At 32.4% G+C, this 16,657-nt stretch overlaps 1 protein-coding gene across 23 annotated transcripts in view; it reads left to right on the forward strand.

The window, feature by feature from the left end:
• RIMS2 (regulating synaptic membrane exocytosis 2) overlaps positions 1 to 16,657 on the forward strand; it is a 576,987-nt gene that overhangs the window by 128,924 nt on the left and 431,406 nt on the right. For 10 of the 23 annotated variants that reach the window (XM_060127293.1, XM_060127304.1, XM_060127300.1 and 7 more), the window contains one exon: positions 15,200 to 15,211. The exons of the other annotated variants lie outside the window; for them this stretch is intronic. In XM_060127293.1, coding sequence (XP_059983276.1) covers positions 15,200 to 15,211 — 12 coding nt within the window. The remainder of the gene's footprint in view (positions 1 to 15,199; positions 15,212 to 16,657) is intronic. 23 annotated transcript variants of the gene reach the window in all.

Consider the following 16,657-nt stretch of genomic DNA (forward strand, 5'->3'; position numbering starts at 1 on the left):
CAGATAAAATAATTAAAAAAAATTTCCTCTGAATTAAAAAGGTATTTGTCTCATTGTTTATGTTCTTTCGCTTATGATTTTGTTTAGAATCATAGGGTCTTAGACTTTCAAAGATGAAGAGAATTTAGAGATCAGTTGGCCTAACTCCTTATTTTATAGGTGTAGAAAACTCAGATCCAGAGACACTAAAATTCATCTTCAAGTCACACGACTGATTAATGTTTGGGTTGTTTCACAGCTTTTTCGATTACTTCACATAATTTTATAAACTTGATAGATCTGCTCTTCCTTTGGCCTCCGTTTTCTTTCTTTTTGAAAGAGGCTCTTTACGGCTTTGAGATTCTGTGTTTCATAATTTTATAGCTTTTGAGGCTACTTTACTCTTTATTTTTGTTTTAACATTAATGAAATAAACATTAGATTATGGATTTAAAGAAGAAATGTTAAGGCTGTGTTTCACACCTGTACTAGATTTTTGTAGTTTATCCATCCACTTTAGGGAATATATTAATATTTCCCACAGAATGCTATGTTGAAATTAGTAAAAGCAGTATTTTAAATTGTTGTCTAAGTTCTTTATAATTTGTATTTATCCTCTTCGTAGTATTTTATCACTCAGTTCTTAGGTAGCTCAAAAATATGAAGCTGATGTCTTTACATACATTACTTAGACACAATTATGGGAATTTGTTCCCCTTTGTGATTTCATTTCTCCATTGTCTCATTGTTTCCCTTTTCTCATTGTTTTGTTTTGCCCAGAACTAATAACTTTTCTTTATTTTTCCTTATCTTTCTCCCTGGTTTACCTGATTATTTTTCTTTTCCTTGACTAGTTGCATTGGCTAGAAACTCCAGTGTAATTCTGATTGGAAATGATGAGAGAAGCTATCCCTATTTTGTTTTTATCTTGGAGAGAAAGCATTCAGTCTTTCACTATTAAGTATTATGTTAGCTATCAGCTCTTCATAGATGTTGTCTATTATTAATTTGCTGAGAGTTTATGTTTGTTTGTTTGTTTACCTCAGGAATAGATGTTGGATTTTGTGAAATACTTTTTCTCCATCCATTGAGATTGATTATATGTTTTTTGTTAATATGGTGAACTACATTGATTGATTTTGAAATGTTAAACCAACTCTGTATTCCTGGAATAATACCCATTTGGTTATGATGGATTATATCTTTTACATATTAATGGGTTTGATTAGATAAAATTTTGTTTACAATTTTTGCTTCTGTGTTCATGAGGGTTGATATCTGTAGTTTTCTTTTCTTGCAGTGTCTTTCTTTGATTTTGGTATTAGAGTAATGCTGGCTGGATAGAATGAGTTGGGCAGTATTTCCTCCTCTCCAATGTTTTAGTAGAGTTTCTGCAGAATTAGTATAATTTATCCCTTAATGTTTTGAAGCCATCTGGGCATACAGTTTTATTTGGGGGGGAAAGTTTTTAAGTACAGTTTTAATTTCTTTAATAGATAAGAGTTATTCAGGTTATCTATTTTTTTTTGAATGAGCTTTGGTAATTTGTATCTTTCAAGGAATTTGTTCAGTTCCTCATAAGTTATTGAATTTATTAGCATCTTGTTCACAGTATTCCATTCTCATTCTTTTAATATCTGTATAATCTGTAGTGATGCTAACTCTTTCATTCCTGATACTGGTAATTTACATCTTCTGTCTTTTTCCCTGCTTAGTCTGACAGATATTTATCAATTTTATTGATCTTATCAAAGAACCAGCTTTTTGTTTTATTGATTTTTTAAATTGTTGATTTCATCTTTGATCTTTATTATTTCTTTTCTTTTGCTAACTGTAATTAATTGTCTCTTGTTTTTCTGGTTTCTTAAGGTGGAAGCTGAGGTCATTGCTTTGAGATGTTCCTTCTTTTCTAATATAGGCATCATGTGCTGTCAATTTCCCCTAAGTACTGCTTCAGTGACATCCCCAAAATTCTGATATGCTGTCTTTTCATTTTCATTCAGTTGAAATACTTCCTAACTTTACTTTTCATCTTTGACCAATGAATAACTTAGAAGTATGTTATTTATTTTTTAAATATTGGGGGTGGATTCCAGAGATCTTTCTGTTAATGATTTTTAATTTAATTCGGTTGTGGTCCTAGATATACTTTGTATGCCTTGAATCCTTTGAAATATACTGAAACTTATTTTATGGCCCAGAATATGGTTTATTTTGACAAATGTTCTGTGTGTACTTGAAGAGGGTGTATATTCTGCTATTTTTTGACAGTGTTTTTAAATGTCCAATAGGTCAAGTTGTTTAATAGAGTTGTTCAAGTCTACTATATTCTTGTTGATTTTCTACCTATTTATTCTATCAATTATTGAGAGGGGTATGGAAATATATAACTATACTTGGATTTGTCCATTTCTTTTTACAGTTTTATTGGCTTTTGTTTTATGTATTTTAAAGTTCTATTTTTAGGTGCATAAACATTTAGCAGTATTACATCCTATTAAATAATTGGCCCCTTTATAATTATTAAGTGACTTTATTCCTGGTAATATTCTTCGCTCTGAAATCTGTTTTGTCTAAACTTACTATAATCATTCCAACTTTCTATTGGGTAGTAGTAACATTGTTTATGTTTCCTGTTCTTTTACTTTAAACTAATTTGTGTCTTCATATTTGAAGTACTTTTCTTATAGGCAGCATATAATTGGGTATTGCTTTGTTAGCCAATCTGACAATCCCTGCTTTTCAATTGGGTGTTTAGATAATTTATATTTAATGTGATTACTGATATGGTTAAGTTTGATTATATCATTTTGCTCTTTTTCTACTTTTACCATCTCATCTTTATTTCTTTTTTAGTCTCCTTTTGGATTAATCAAGTACTTTTTTGATTCAGTTTTATCTGCTTTGTTAGCTCATTAGCTTTGTTGACTCTTTGTTTTGTAGCTTCGTTGGCTCTTTGTTTTATTATTTTATTAATTGCTTAAGGATTTGTAACATACATCTTTAAATGATCACAGTCATCCTGAACTGATATTATACCATTTGGTGTATAGTATAGTATAAGAATTTACAATAGTGTACTTCCATTTCTACCCTTCTGGACTTATATTATTGGTATCATATAGCTTACTTTTACCTGTTTTATAAATCCCACAATACACTGTTTGTTTTTTGTTTAAAAGGCTTATGTTTTAAGGAGTTTTAAATGATAAAGAAATATTATGTATTTACTTGTGTTGTTACCATTTCTGGTAGTGTTCATTTCTTTTTGTAGATCTATATTTCTGTCTGGTATCATATTTCATCTGCCTGAAAGATTTCCTTCAATATTTGCTATAGTACGAGTCTGCTAGTGATGGATGCTTTCAACTTTTTATGCTAAAATTTTTGCCCTTGTTTTTTTTAAAAGATATTTTTGCTTTGTATAGAATTCTAGTTTAACAGTTATTTGCTTTCAATATTTTAAATATTTTTGCTTCACTGCCTTCTACCTTTCACTGTTTCCAATTAGAATTGTAATATCATTCTCATCTTTATCTCTCTGTATATAAAATGTGTCTTTTTTGTCTGATTTTTTTTAAGATATCCTTTTGATCACTGGTTACGTGCAATTTAATTATGATGTTTCTTTGTTATTTTCTTCATGTTTGTTGTGTTTGGAGTGTTTTTGAGCTTTTTGGATCTATGTGTTTATAGTTTTCATAGGCTGTATAGAATGTTGTCAATTTTTTCTTCATATATTTTTACTGGCCCATCCTCTCTCTCTTCTCCTTCAGGGAGTCCTGTTACCCATACACTAGGCTGCTTGAAGTTGTCCTACAGCTCACTTATGTTCTTTTTTATTAAATCAAATTTTAATTTTCTCCATTTTCATTTTGTTTATGTTTTATTTCTATGCCTCAGGTTTACTAATCTTTTCTTCTACAGTGTCAAATCTGCTGTTAATACCATTCAGTGTATTTTTTCACCTCAGACATTATAGTTTTCATGTCTAGAATTTCAATTTTAGACATTTTTATATCTTCCACAGTTTGGCTAACTTTTTGAACGTGTAGAATACACACTCTCTAATAATTGTTTTGAAGTTCTCCTATGCTAATTTTAACATCTTTGTCAGTGTTGGGTTAGTTTTGATTGATTATTCTCATTATGGTATGTGTTTTCCTGACTCTTTACATGCCTAGTATCTTATGTTGAATGTCAGGCATTGAAAATTTTACTTTGTTGGGTGCTATATATTTTTTCATTCCTATAACTCCTTGAGCTTTGTTCTGGAATGCAGTTAAGTTACATGGAAACAATTTAACTTTTGTATCTTGCTTTTGTGATTTGTTAGGTGGATCTGGAACAGTGCTCAGTTCAGCGCTAATTATTCTCTTCTACAGAGGCAAGGCTTTCCTGAGTACTTTAACCAATACCCATGATTATGAGTTTTTCTTTTCTAGCTGGTAGGAACATCTACTGTTTTCTCTAATCCTTTCAGATGATTTGTTTTCCCCACTCCTGGGTATTTAATCACATTCATGCTCACTGATCATTACTAAGTTGAACACTTGAAGGGTCTCTCTGTAGATCTCTGGAGTTTTCTTTCTCTGTTCACCTTTCTCTTCACTGATAACTTGTTCAACGAAAGCTAGCTGTGCTGGCCTCCTCAGGCTTAGTTTGTTCTCTTCAACTTAGGATGTCTGCCAAAGTGAGTTTCAGCTGCTCTGTATTACTCTGCTGCCTGGAAAGCCTCTCAAAACAGTAACCTGGGGCAATTTTAGAGCTTATCTTGTTTGTTTCCCATATTTCAGCTGGCCTTTTTTGCCTGATGTCCATTGTCTTGAATACCATTCTTCATACATTTTGCCTATTTTTTGTTTGTTTGCTTGTTTCAGGCAGATGAAGGAATCTGGCCCTTGCTACCCCATTTAGGCCACAAGCAGAAGTCTGTAATGACGTCTGAATATAGTTTGCTTAAAAATATTTTTTCTGGTTTCTAACATATGGTCTCTTTATGCTGAGCAAAGTTCTAGTCAGTAAGTTAAGTACAGTGAAAAACTGGAACACCCCTTGAACATTTTTTGTATTGTAATCAACTATAAAACTCTATATATTGTGGATTAACCTGATGTGGATGATTTATGGAAGAAGAAAGGAAGCAGAGAGAGTAACCCCCACATTTCTCATATTTTTTCTTAGATCTGAGGGAAATGTTAGGGACTAAACATAAAAAATAATTTTCATTCATAATTTACTTGGGAAAGCATTCCTTTTATATGTGTGTATATATATATATATATATATATATATATGGCCTATATTCTAAATGAAAAGAATAATGAGTTTAATTTCTCTTTTCAAATTGGATCTTCCTACGTATACTCAGTTGCCTTATGTACTAGAAGAAGGCTTTTGCTCACAATAGATACTGAACACATTTTTTTTTAAATTTAATTTAATTTAATTTTTTTATACAGTAGGTCCTTATTAGTTATCTGTTTTATACATATTAGTGTATATATGTCAATCCCAATCTCCCAGTTCATCCCACCCCCCCACCCCCGCTTTCCCCCCTTGGTGTCCATACATTTGCTGAACACAGTTTTTGATTTATCATAGCTCCAAAGGATTAAGCTCAGTGCATTTTGGTAAGATTATTTTTATGAAGTAGAATAATGACAATATAAATATTTTATAGCTTAAAATTTAATTATAAAGCAATTTAAAAATTATTTTAGTAATCTCCTAAAAGAACAAGATAAAATAATCTTTTGTTTTAATTTTAAGGTCTTTCATGTGCAGCCATCCTTAACAATTAATTAACTCTTCTGAGGTGTATTTAGGATACAGAGAGAATAAATGAAGTGCAGGACTATGGAGTACCAGTATAATAAGATTTTATGAAATACTGCTTTCATTTAGTTTCTTAAGATGATACTCCTTAATAAATTAAAGCTATATATTTAGTTAAATTGAAAAATAATGACTTTCTAAGGGAGATATTATTTTGTAATCATGGAATAGAGACTCTAGTGGTAAAGACATTAAAAGTAATTTACAGTCAGGATTATTTTAAGCTTCAAAGTGTGGCAACATTAATTTTTTGTTTCTTTTACTTTTTGGGAAAAATAGATTACCATCTCTCAATGGATAATCTAATTTTGAAAAAATAAAGAATATACTTTTTTTAGAATTATAGTGTTTAATTTGCAAATGTAACAGATATGGATTCTTTCACTATAAATTATCAGATTTGAAGCAGAATGAATGATACCTTTAGTCTGGTTGTAAAAGAAAGTGATTCTTAAGAAAGTCCCTTAAAATATATTGATATATGTGTGTTCAGTATATCAGATGGTAAGTCTTTTAAAAAAAAATTCAAGTCACTGTAATTACCGGCAAGTCTGTAGTTAGTGTGCTTGTGTAATATATAATCAGTTCCCATACCCCAAATCAAACATATCATGTATGGATTTTCTGTTAGATTTTTATGAAATCACTGCATTCCAGTATATTGGTAAAAATTTGACATTCTCTAGGAACAGGGTGACTTAAGTTGAGACAACTAGGAGAACCAAGTTTTGTTCCTGCCCTGGTGTTACATGACTCTTGTTGACATATCACTTCATGTATTATTGCTTCTGTTTTAAAATCTGTAAAATGACAGCATCAATTTAAATGATTTCTAAGGTCTCTTCTGGGCTTAACATTTTATGATTTTTAAATTAATACTAGATTATTCATGTAATCCTTGAAAAGGAATATAGTCAGATATTTCTACTGCTTAAAGAATTTATAAAAGGAATTGAGAAGCTTCATTAATTCTGTTATGTCAGTATGTCTAGTATATTGTGTGTTAAGCTTTGGCAGTGGTCTTGAAAGTGTACCCTGATGTGGAAGGAAGGTTTTTTGGAGAGGAGACGGGTGCTAATAACTTCAAGGGCACATATTTCCATATGTATTCTTTCATTTTTTTCTTAAAATTGATCTACCTGAAAACACTTTTCTGTTTTGTAAATTTTTCTTTCCAACTCACTTTTATAAGTGGGTGGCTTCTACTCTTCAAAATAAAAGCATGCTCCTCAACCATACCTAATCTGAATTTTGGTCTTTATATAATATATTGCCTCAGGATGTAAAAATCTCTGGGGCACCAGGCAAAGTGACAAGGAGAGTTGCCGCTGAAGGAGAGTTGTCTTGAAGGAGAGATTCATGAGGGCAAAGCAGTGAGAAGTTTTGTAAGAAACATGGAACGAGGCAGCACGTTATTTCATTCAGGCAACAGACTTTTGGCGAGACTCTGGTGCCTCATCTCTCTTTTTCAGAATTGGAATTTTGAGATGATTATCATGGTGACCCATAATAACACATTTATATGAATTTAAAAATGAAGTTGGACTCTTTTTGATATAAAGTCAGATTTGTGTGATGGTTTGGCAATGTGGACTAGTTTGCCAAATAGGTTATAAAGTAGACATTTTCTGTATATTGAATGAGGTAAATCTGCAGCTCCAAGCTTTTTTAAAAATATAATTAAATCACACCTACAATACACAATATATCTGAAAATGTATCCTTTCCAACTATTTAAACTTAAAATTTAAATGCTATCTTAAAAATGTGCGAGGGGTACCTGGTTTTAGAGATTTGAGAGAAAAAATATTTGTAGACTATTGATATATAACAGGTGCAAGGTATTCTTGGTTATTGGCAGACGTGCTTTTGAGAGTTGTCTTTGGTATCTCTTTGCTCCTAAACTCTTGGTGGAAAGTATACTGCTCAGTACCTAATGTCCTCATCAATAGATAAAGTGAGCTCCTTATCATTAGACAAGATGAGCACCAGGTTAGATAGATTTTACTTAGTATATATGGAGAAGATTAGTAATAGCATCTGAAATGAGTTCTGATCATAATAGGAGACTATATAGAGTTTAATAAATAAAGGAATTCAGGATATCACCAGAACTTTAGGATGGTAAAGCAGACACTAGATAGTGGAGCACAGTGGAAATAGAATCGTAGGTAATTGTGAGAGGACAGTTAGACATAGTCATGAATTTCTCTTTCCTCACCCAATAAATCTCATCTAATTTATTTTAAAGCATCCCCAACAAAAATACTTAACTTCAAACATAAGCAAAAACAAATGAAGTCCTATCTGAAGCAATTTTTTTTAAGTTAAAAATAATTCTGGGGCTTCCCTGGTGGCGCAGTGGTTGAGAGTCCGCCTGCTGATGCAGGGGACGCGCGTTCGTGCCCCGGTCCAGGAAGATCCCACATGCCGCAGGGCGGCTGGGCCTGAGAGCCATGGCTGCTGAGCCTGCGCGTCTGGAGCCTGTGCTCCACAACGGGAGAGGCCACAACAGTGAGAGGCCCGCATACCGCAAAAAAAAAAAAAAAAAAAAAAAATTCTGATCCATGAAAAGAACATGAGGGGACTCAAGGAAAATTTTGGAGGTGACAGATTATGTCTGTTACTTGATTGTGGTGATGGTTTCATGGATATATTCATAAGTTCAAACTCATCAAATTGTATACAAAAATATATGCAGTTTTAATATATCTATATAAATAAATGGTTCAATTAAAAAAAAAGGACATAAGTTTCTTCTTTTTAAGTCTTGTCTTTTAAACTCCCTTTCAATAAATATATTAAAATGCCACTGACTCTCACTTAGGCCAGAACAGACTATGCATTTCCTATTGCTGGAACAACGCCCTGATCTACTTCTGTAATTTTCAGCTTTTTGAATGGCACCACTATATGCTATATCACCTAAACTAGAAGGCCAGGAATCATCTCAGATTTCTGTCCTTCACCATTCTTTCCCCACAAATTTTGCATTTTATTCTTTCCTCTCTGTCTACATAGACTACTAACTGCTCTCTTATTTGGGCTCTCATCCTCCATCACTTGGACTAATGTTAGTTTCCTAACTGGTCTCTTTGCTCCCATCTGGATTCCTCAAACACATCCTTCACATGCTGCTATGCTGATATCTGTAAAATGCAGATCTGATTATTTTACCTTCTGCTTAAAAACTATTTAGTGACGCCTCATCTCTTCAGTGAAGTTTCTAATGGCATAAAGAGCCCTCTCCCTATGGTTTATTCCCTGCCTAACTCAAAGAATAAGCTTCACTGCATTCAATATACCCCGACTAAACTACACTGCAGTCCTCCCTTGATGTCCCATGTCCTTTGGGGATTGGTTCCAGGACTGGCCCCCCCACCCCATGCATAGCAAAATACATGGATGCTCAAGTTCCTTATGTAAAATGGCATAGTATTTGCATATAACCTATGCACATCCTCCCGAATACTTTAAACCATCTCTAGATTGCTTATAATTCCTAATACGATATAAATGCTATATAAATAGTGGTAAATAGAGTGTAAATGTTATGTAAATAGTTACCAGTGTCGCATATTCAAGTTTTGTTTTTTGGAACTATTGACACAAATAAGCAATAAACAGTCTATAATAGGAATAGGAAAGAGTTTTCTTTGAGACACACTGAGGACTATAGCCTAGGAGACACAGATTCAAGAAGGACTTGAATTGTGTTCAGTCAGACTAAAAAATGAGGGAGGCTTATATGTGGAAAAACTGTAAAGTTACATAAATCGCTTGTCAAGAATTAGGATTGGATCTGGCAAGAAGTAAGAGTGCTTACTAAGCAAGGATTGATTGGGGTCTGAAATGGTTGCATGGTTACAAGGGGAGACCTTGAGACCGTAAGGTTGAAGCTGGTAACTGCTGGAAGATATTGCTTTGAGAATGGCTGGTGGTGTCCTTAAGTTTGATACAATTCAGAAAATTCAGGGTCTCAGTGATGCAGGAACGTATCTGAAACCACATCCACAATAGTCACCCAGCTCTGATTTGAATGCCTGAACCAGTCACTTCGTTTTGATTTTTAAACACATTCTTTTCTTTAATGGCTAAAGCAGATGTACAATGCATGTTTGACAGGCCGTAAGACAGGCTGTTCTAGTTAACATAAAGTTAAAGCCAAATCATGTATAAGCCAGAATGACTTACCCATACCTCAGTATGTGAAAATTTCGTCTATCAGAGCTTTCTGAAATGTTTTTTCCCCAAATCTTTTCTATACATGGTTGCTTGAATCCAGGGAAGCAGAAACCATGGATATACTTGTACTTCTCTGAAATTACCACTGTCTTTTATGTCTTTTGCTTTTGCTTACCCTGCTACTGTAATCTGAAATAATCTCTCTGCTTCCCCCTGGACCCCACTCCACCCACGACTCTTACCCACTTCATGAACAATTACTCATCTTTCTGGATTTAAGCATCATCTCCATGATGCTTTCTTTGGGTATCCCTTATGAATTAATCACTCACTCTTTTGTGCCTCAATGAATTCTACAGACTTCTAATGTATTACTCTTAACATTTTATTATTATTGATTGATTAAATACTTGTTGAGTGAATGAATGGAGGAAAGAAATTGGGTGTACTTATCATGGGCATGTTATTTTGGGATAAGCTTTGTCTTTTGATCCAGCTTCTTGCTGCAGCTCAGCACTGTGATGATGTTTTCTTGAAGATGGTGGTCCAAACTTGTGGCTGAATAAAAAGATAAACTTATACTGCCTATACAGCAGTGTGTAATTCTTGCAATTCTTGAAAAAAACAGTCCGGGCTTGAGAGAGAAGATGGAATATTACTGTAGTGGTGTGAAAGAGAGGTGGTTTTGGATTGATTATATAAGGTAGGCAAGAAGAGAGAGACAGGTGATGGTGGTATAACTCTGGAGAATGTACAACATTGATATATAGAGAGGGATATATCATTTTGGCAATACAGATGAGCAAGTAGTAGGAGAAAGACTGAATATCTAGAGAAGGAATCTGAGGGGAGCTGACATTAGTTTCCGAGGCGACTGGGGAACTAATGAAAAGTTGCACAAAGAATAGTTGTTGGCAGATGAAATTGCCGTATTTAGTCTGAAATGGTGCTGTGACTATCAAGAGGAAATATCAGAGAGGAAAGAGAATGATAGAGCCAGTGATAGAAGGTAGATTAATACTTAAAGTACATTGATCTTGGGAAGAGGCAATGTGATTGCTTATCAGCAGAAGTGGTAAGACAGTAAGGTTGGCCATAGGGAGAGTTGATTATGAGGAAAAAATGCTAAGTATAAAATTCTTTTAGAATATAAAATACAATTTTTAATAACTAAAGGAAATTAATATAATTTGTACTATTAAAATTTTAATAAATGCTTTTGGACGTACTCTAAGTTATTATTAGAGTTTTCATGTCTAGTAATTATGACCTAATCATTAATTCATCAATTAAATTATAGAAAAGATACATAAAGCCAACAGAGGACACTGGCATATAGAGGCAACGCTGTGTGGTGGCTTCAGCTCAAGTTCTGAAGTGAGACTAAGCTTAAATTCCAGCTTTATTATTTACCAGCTGTGTGACCTTGTATAAGATGCTTTGTCTCTCTGCCTCAGTTTCTTCATCTATAAGTAATAGAAGTAATAATAGTACATATCTTACAAGGCTATTGTGAGAATAAAATGAATTAATACTTGCGAAGCACTTAAACATGTACCTGGCACACAGTGAGTGCTTTAAAAGTGTTTTGCAATAATTTCTATGCTATTAGATTTCTTCTTACCTAACATATATATCAGGTACCATGCAAGATGCTTTCACATACTCTTATTCAATTAGATAATCATATTTGTAGATTGGATTAGTATATTCCTTACTGTATACCTAAACTGAGTATGTCATTATGAATATGTATGTAAATATATATACCTTATTTTAATCTTTAATCTTTGAATTGACCATTTAATCTTTTCTTTTTTTAAACACAGACTAAGCGTAAAGCTGAAGTAAATATCCAAATGATTCAACTGAAGATTCACTTTTAACCATTTAAAAATATCCAGGTTTTCCATATGTTTAAAATTAAACTACTCCTCCACAGCAAGTTATTTTTTTATGTTTCACAGGAGATTTTAATCAGTCTTTGTCTTAAGGACCTTGATAATATTTTATATTTATACATTACCTTTGTTTTTCAAACAACTCAATTCCAGTTTGATTACTGATGAGATTAAAATCACTTTTGACAAATACAGTGAAACTTCTGACTTAAATTGTATTACTAAAATCTGATTAGAAGAGATTACTAGTCCTTTCACTTTGAATTTCTTTTCTTTGGAGGCCTGCCAGTTCAAAGAGAAGAACCATTTTGATTATGGGCCATCTTCCTCATTTTTCTTTTTTCCTTTAACAATTTCCTTGGGAGATTTTATTCACTTTCATAGCTTCAGATTCTGTATATATGCTGATGATTTATGGGTATGATTTCACTAGCCGGATTATTCTTTTGAGCTCCAGATCCACCTCTGTAGCTGCCTACTGAAAAATCTCTGCTTGGATATATTAATGGGCACCTCAGATTCACCTTGTCTATACTTGAAGTCATTATTTCCTCCCAAATCTGCTTTTCCATGTGTTTTTTTCTTTCAAGGAATTGTCTTCTTATCCTCCTGGTTGCTTAAACCAGACTCTGGGAGTCCTTCTCTACTTCTTCCTCTTCCTCAATCAAGTCTTAAGGGGCCTTACTTCTTAGTATCTCCTAAACCAGTTTACTTCTCTCCTTTCCTCTTGCTACTACTATAGTTTATACTGCTATCACATTTGTTTCTTACCCCAAATATTGCAAAAACTTCCTAACTGGTCTCTCTACTTCCAGACTTATCTTCTTCCAGTCTGTCTGCACATTTTAGCAAAGTAAACACTTTATAAGTAGTAGCAAATAATGTTATGCCTTATTTATAAATCATGTGGTAGATTTTGTATTTATTTTTTATCCTTATTGAAAGATAGTAAAGATATAATGGCAGAGTAATATTCATGTGTATATTGTAGCTAAGTTTTTCATGTGTATAACTAAAATTGAACCTGTATTATCTGTTAAGAGGGATTGACTATTAGCAAATTCATTAGTTATGACTTCATTTTTTCCCTTCTTTTTAAAAAAATTTCTGCAATGTGAGTTATTTTGTGAAGTATTGTGCTTCTAAGCTTTTGCCAGATATTAATATAGTTAACCATGGAGACTTTAGTTCAAACATGTCAATTATAATTTAGTCATTTCCAGCTACTTGTGTCCAAATATGCCAAGCATGTTTGTGCTTCTGTGCTTCTTGCATATCCCATATTCTTTGTATAAAATGTTCTCCCTCACTAGTCTGCCGACATTCTCTTTATTACTTTAAAGGCCTGCTTACATCTCAGAAACTTTCTCTTATTTCTTTTTCCAAGTCTTGCTATCTCCTCAATCATTTGTGTTTCCACAGTGCTTTGTTATTCCCTTGCTTTCAGACGTCTCTCTGTTCCACAGTAATTTGTTCATTTCCCTCTCACTACATTTAATTCCTTGATGGCAGAAACTGTCTTACTCAGTTTTAATGTTTCATAAATCTAGTGTAGTGCCTGATACATAAATATGAGTGTTCCATAAATGATTTTTGTTGGACTAAATGGTTAGCAATAATTTTCCTTGACTGTGTACAATAGCTTTTATGTGATCTTTTGTAACAAATGAATCAGTCAAGAACACAGTATTGTAAAGGATGCAATCCTATTCCTTTCTACACAGTATCCTGTTTTAATCAGCTAGAATATCAGATACAGAACTGTGTGTCAGACACTGTATTGAGAGCTTTTCATGTTGTTTAACTCTGAAAAAACCATATAAAGTAAATATTAATTTCCTGTTTTGCAGATAAGGAAGTAAAGGCCTAGAAAGCTTAAGAAAATTGCATAAGATATACAGCTAGAAATGTTTCAGACAGTGATGCCTAAAAACACATGATTTTAATTTGTAACTTATATAAGTTCTTATATCAGGTCATTATTATTACATTATTAATTTACTATTATTATCATTATTTTATATTTAAATAAAGAAGAATGCAACATTTTTAAACTCTACCATATTTAAATATGTTCTCTTGACCAAATAATGTATCTTATTTATTTATTTAATATTCTTTTCCATTATGGTTTATTACAGGATACTGAATATAGTCCCTTGTGCTATATAGTAGGACCTTGTTGTTTATCCATTCTATATATAATAGTTTTTATCTGCTAATACCAAACTCTCACTCCATCCCTCCTTCATCTCCCCCTCCCTTGGCAACCACAAGTCTGTTCTCTATGTCTGTGAGTCAGTTTCTGTTTTGTAGATAAGTTCATTGCTGTCATATTTTAGATTCTACATATAAGTGATACCATATGGTATATATCTTTCTCTTTCTGGCTTACTTCACTTAGTGTGATAATCTCTAGGTCCATCCATGTTGCTGCAAATGGCATTATTTCATGCCTTTTTATGACTGAGTAGTATTCCATTGTATATATGTACCATGTCTTTTTTTTTTAATTGGAGTATAGTTAATTTACAATGTTGTGTTAGTTTCAGGTGTACAGCAAAGTGATTCAATTATACAAAGTGATTCAGTTATACATATACACATATTCTTTATTTTTTAGATTCTTTTCTCAGAAGTCAGGTACCTTATGTGTTATTTTATTTTCTATATTTATGATGTTGGGGAACTATGACCCCAAGTTACCAATTGTAATCAATAATATTTTATCTTTAATGGCAGTTTCTACTTATTTATTCTTTTAAGTTATGAAGTTTAGAAGACCTAAATTAATGGGACAAAAAAACTTTTAGAAGCAATATGCATAATTCATATAGAATTACATTTTGTTTGCTTTTGATAGTATATGATGAAATTAAAGATAAACAGTGATACTGTGTTTTATTGTCTTTGTACATAAAAGCTTTATTCCTTAACGTTTTTCAGTTTCTTTCTTTCAGTTAATTGAGTGTTTAATTAGGATTTTATTTGTCGAAAGAGCATTCTCCTTTCTCTGATGTTTGGGTATTTACTTGCTTTTATAGAAATTATTCTGTTTATATATCTTAATATATTCTAGTATATAGCATGTTCTTGCTTGAAATGTATGGAAAATTTTTCCTCTTATAATATTTATATTTCAGTCAAAATGTAATTTAGACTTTTTCAGAAGTTTAATTTCACTATGAAATGAACTCTTAAAAAGTCTTATTCGTTTTAAGAATGGGATTAATTATTTCTTTTTTGTTTTGTCTTTTCTGTCCTTTCTAACTTGCTTTCGTGGATATTCACACCAGGAGGACAAAGTGGTTAGAGTCTTTTTTCTGTCTGATATTATTTTTTTTCTTATTGTAATTATTACTAATTTTAATTTTGTAGTTACATTTAATTTATATATACTTTTAAGTGTTTTGTTACAGTTGTAGTGCATGATAATTGCTAAACATTAAGATATATTTTAAGCATGCTATCTGAATTTACTGAAAAGCACATTTTATTATAGATGAAATTTTGATTATTTTACTTGATTTTTAAAGAGGCTTGCCTTTTTAAAATTTAATATGTTTTTAAAAGAGATCTTATAACATTCCTCATTGTGATAAGAATTCCTTTAATCTTATTATGTTCCCTAAACTAATCGTTGTACTGGTCAGAGTTTTTAAAATAAGGTTCTGAGTTAGTATAAAGATTCAATTTTTGTAATGAGTCACAATAACACTGAACATGGGTTTTCTGAAGTTTATATTTATAGTTGATTTAAGTATTTAGTATATCTTAATTTTTCTTAATATGTTTTAGAGATTGGTAAAATGGTAAAAATGGTAAGAAGATTGGTAAAATCTTATATCTTCATGTTGAATATTAGATATAATTAAAATTTAAATATAGGAATATAAAATTTGACAATACACTAGATTATAATAATTTGCTAATGTCTGCCTTTAGAAGTCTGATTTGAATTTGGATCTGCTCTGGAGCCTGGTGACTTCCTGCGAACAAAGATAAAATCTTTCTATTCTGATTCTTTACGATGAATCAGACTAAAACTTGAGGTCTTTTCAAACTTTCCAAATTCAAATTGGCATAAAACCCAAAGAGAGCATCCTTTAGCTGAGGTCTTCTAAACAGTGCCTTCTTTTTTGTCAGTTGGAGACTTTTCATTCTCTTCTGTCTTCAGTTACTAGGTTGGAGATAATGTAGACATTGGCAAATATTAATGTGAGTTTAGAATGAACTCTCTGAGCAGAAGAAAAGATACTGTGCCTCATCCTCAACCCAGAGTAGGTCCTCTAGAAGACCTGCCAGCTTTCTACCAGTCAACTTTATTAGCTGACTCTCAAATAGTACAATTTAGGCAATTCAAAGCCTTTTAAAATCTCTGGTGCGACTTTTGTGTCCAGAGTTAACACAGGATATATGATGGTTTGATTATTGTCTGTAGTTTTCACAATGAATTCTGACACCTATCCCAACAATGAGACATATAGTGATAGCTAAGCTATAGAAATGACTTCCATGTACTGACACAATTTCATACTGTAACAGTCTATATTTTAAGCCATGGATTGACTAACAGATAATACTAATTTTATGTGGATTTGGAACATTGCGGTTAAAATTTAACAGGCCTTTCAATGATACTCTTTCTGTAGCACTGTTCACCAATGATGAAGATGTTTTATACCTTCACTGTAATACTGTAGGCTCTAGTCACATGCAGCTATTGAACACTTGAAATGTGGCCAGCGTGACTG

Source organism: Lagenorhynchus albirostris, chromosome 17 (genome assembly GCF_949774975.1).
Source record: "Lagenorhynchus albirostris chromosome 17, mLagAlb1.1, whole genome shotgun sequence".
NCBI lineage: Eukaryota > Metazoa > Chordata > Mammalia > Artiodactyla > Delphinidae > Lagenorhynchus > Lagenorhynchus albirostris.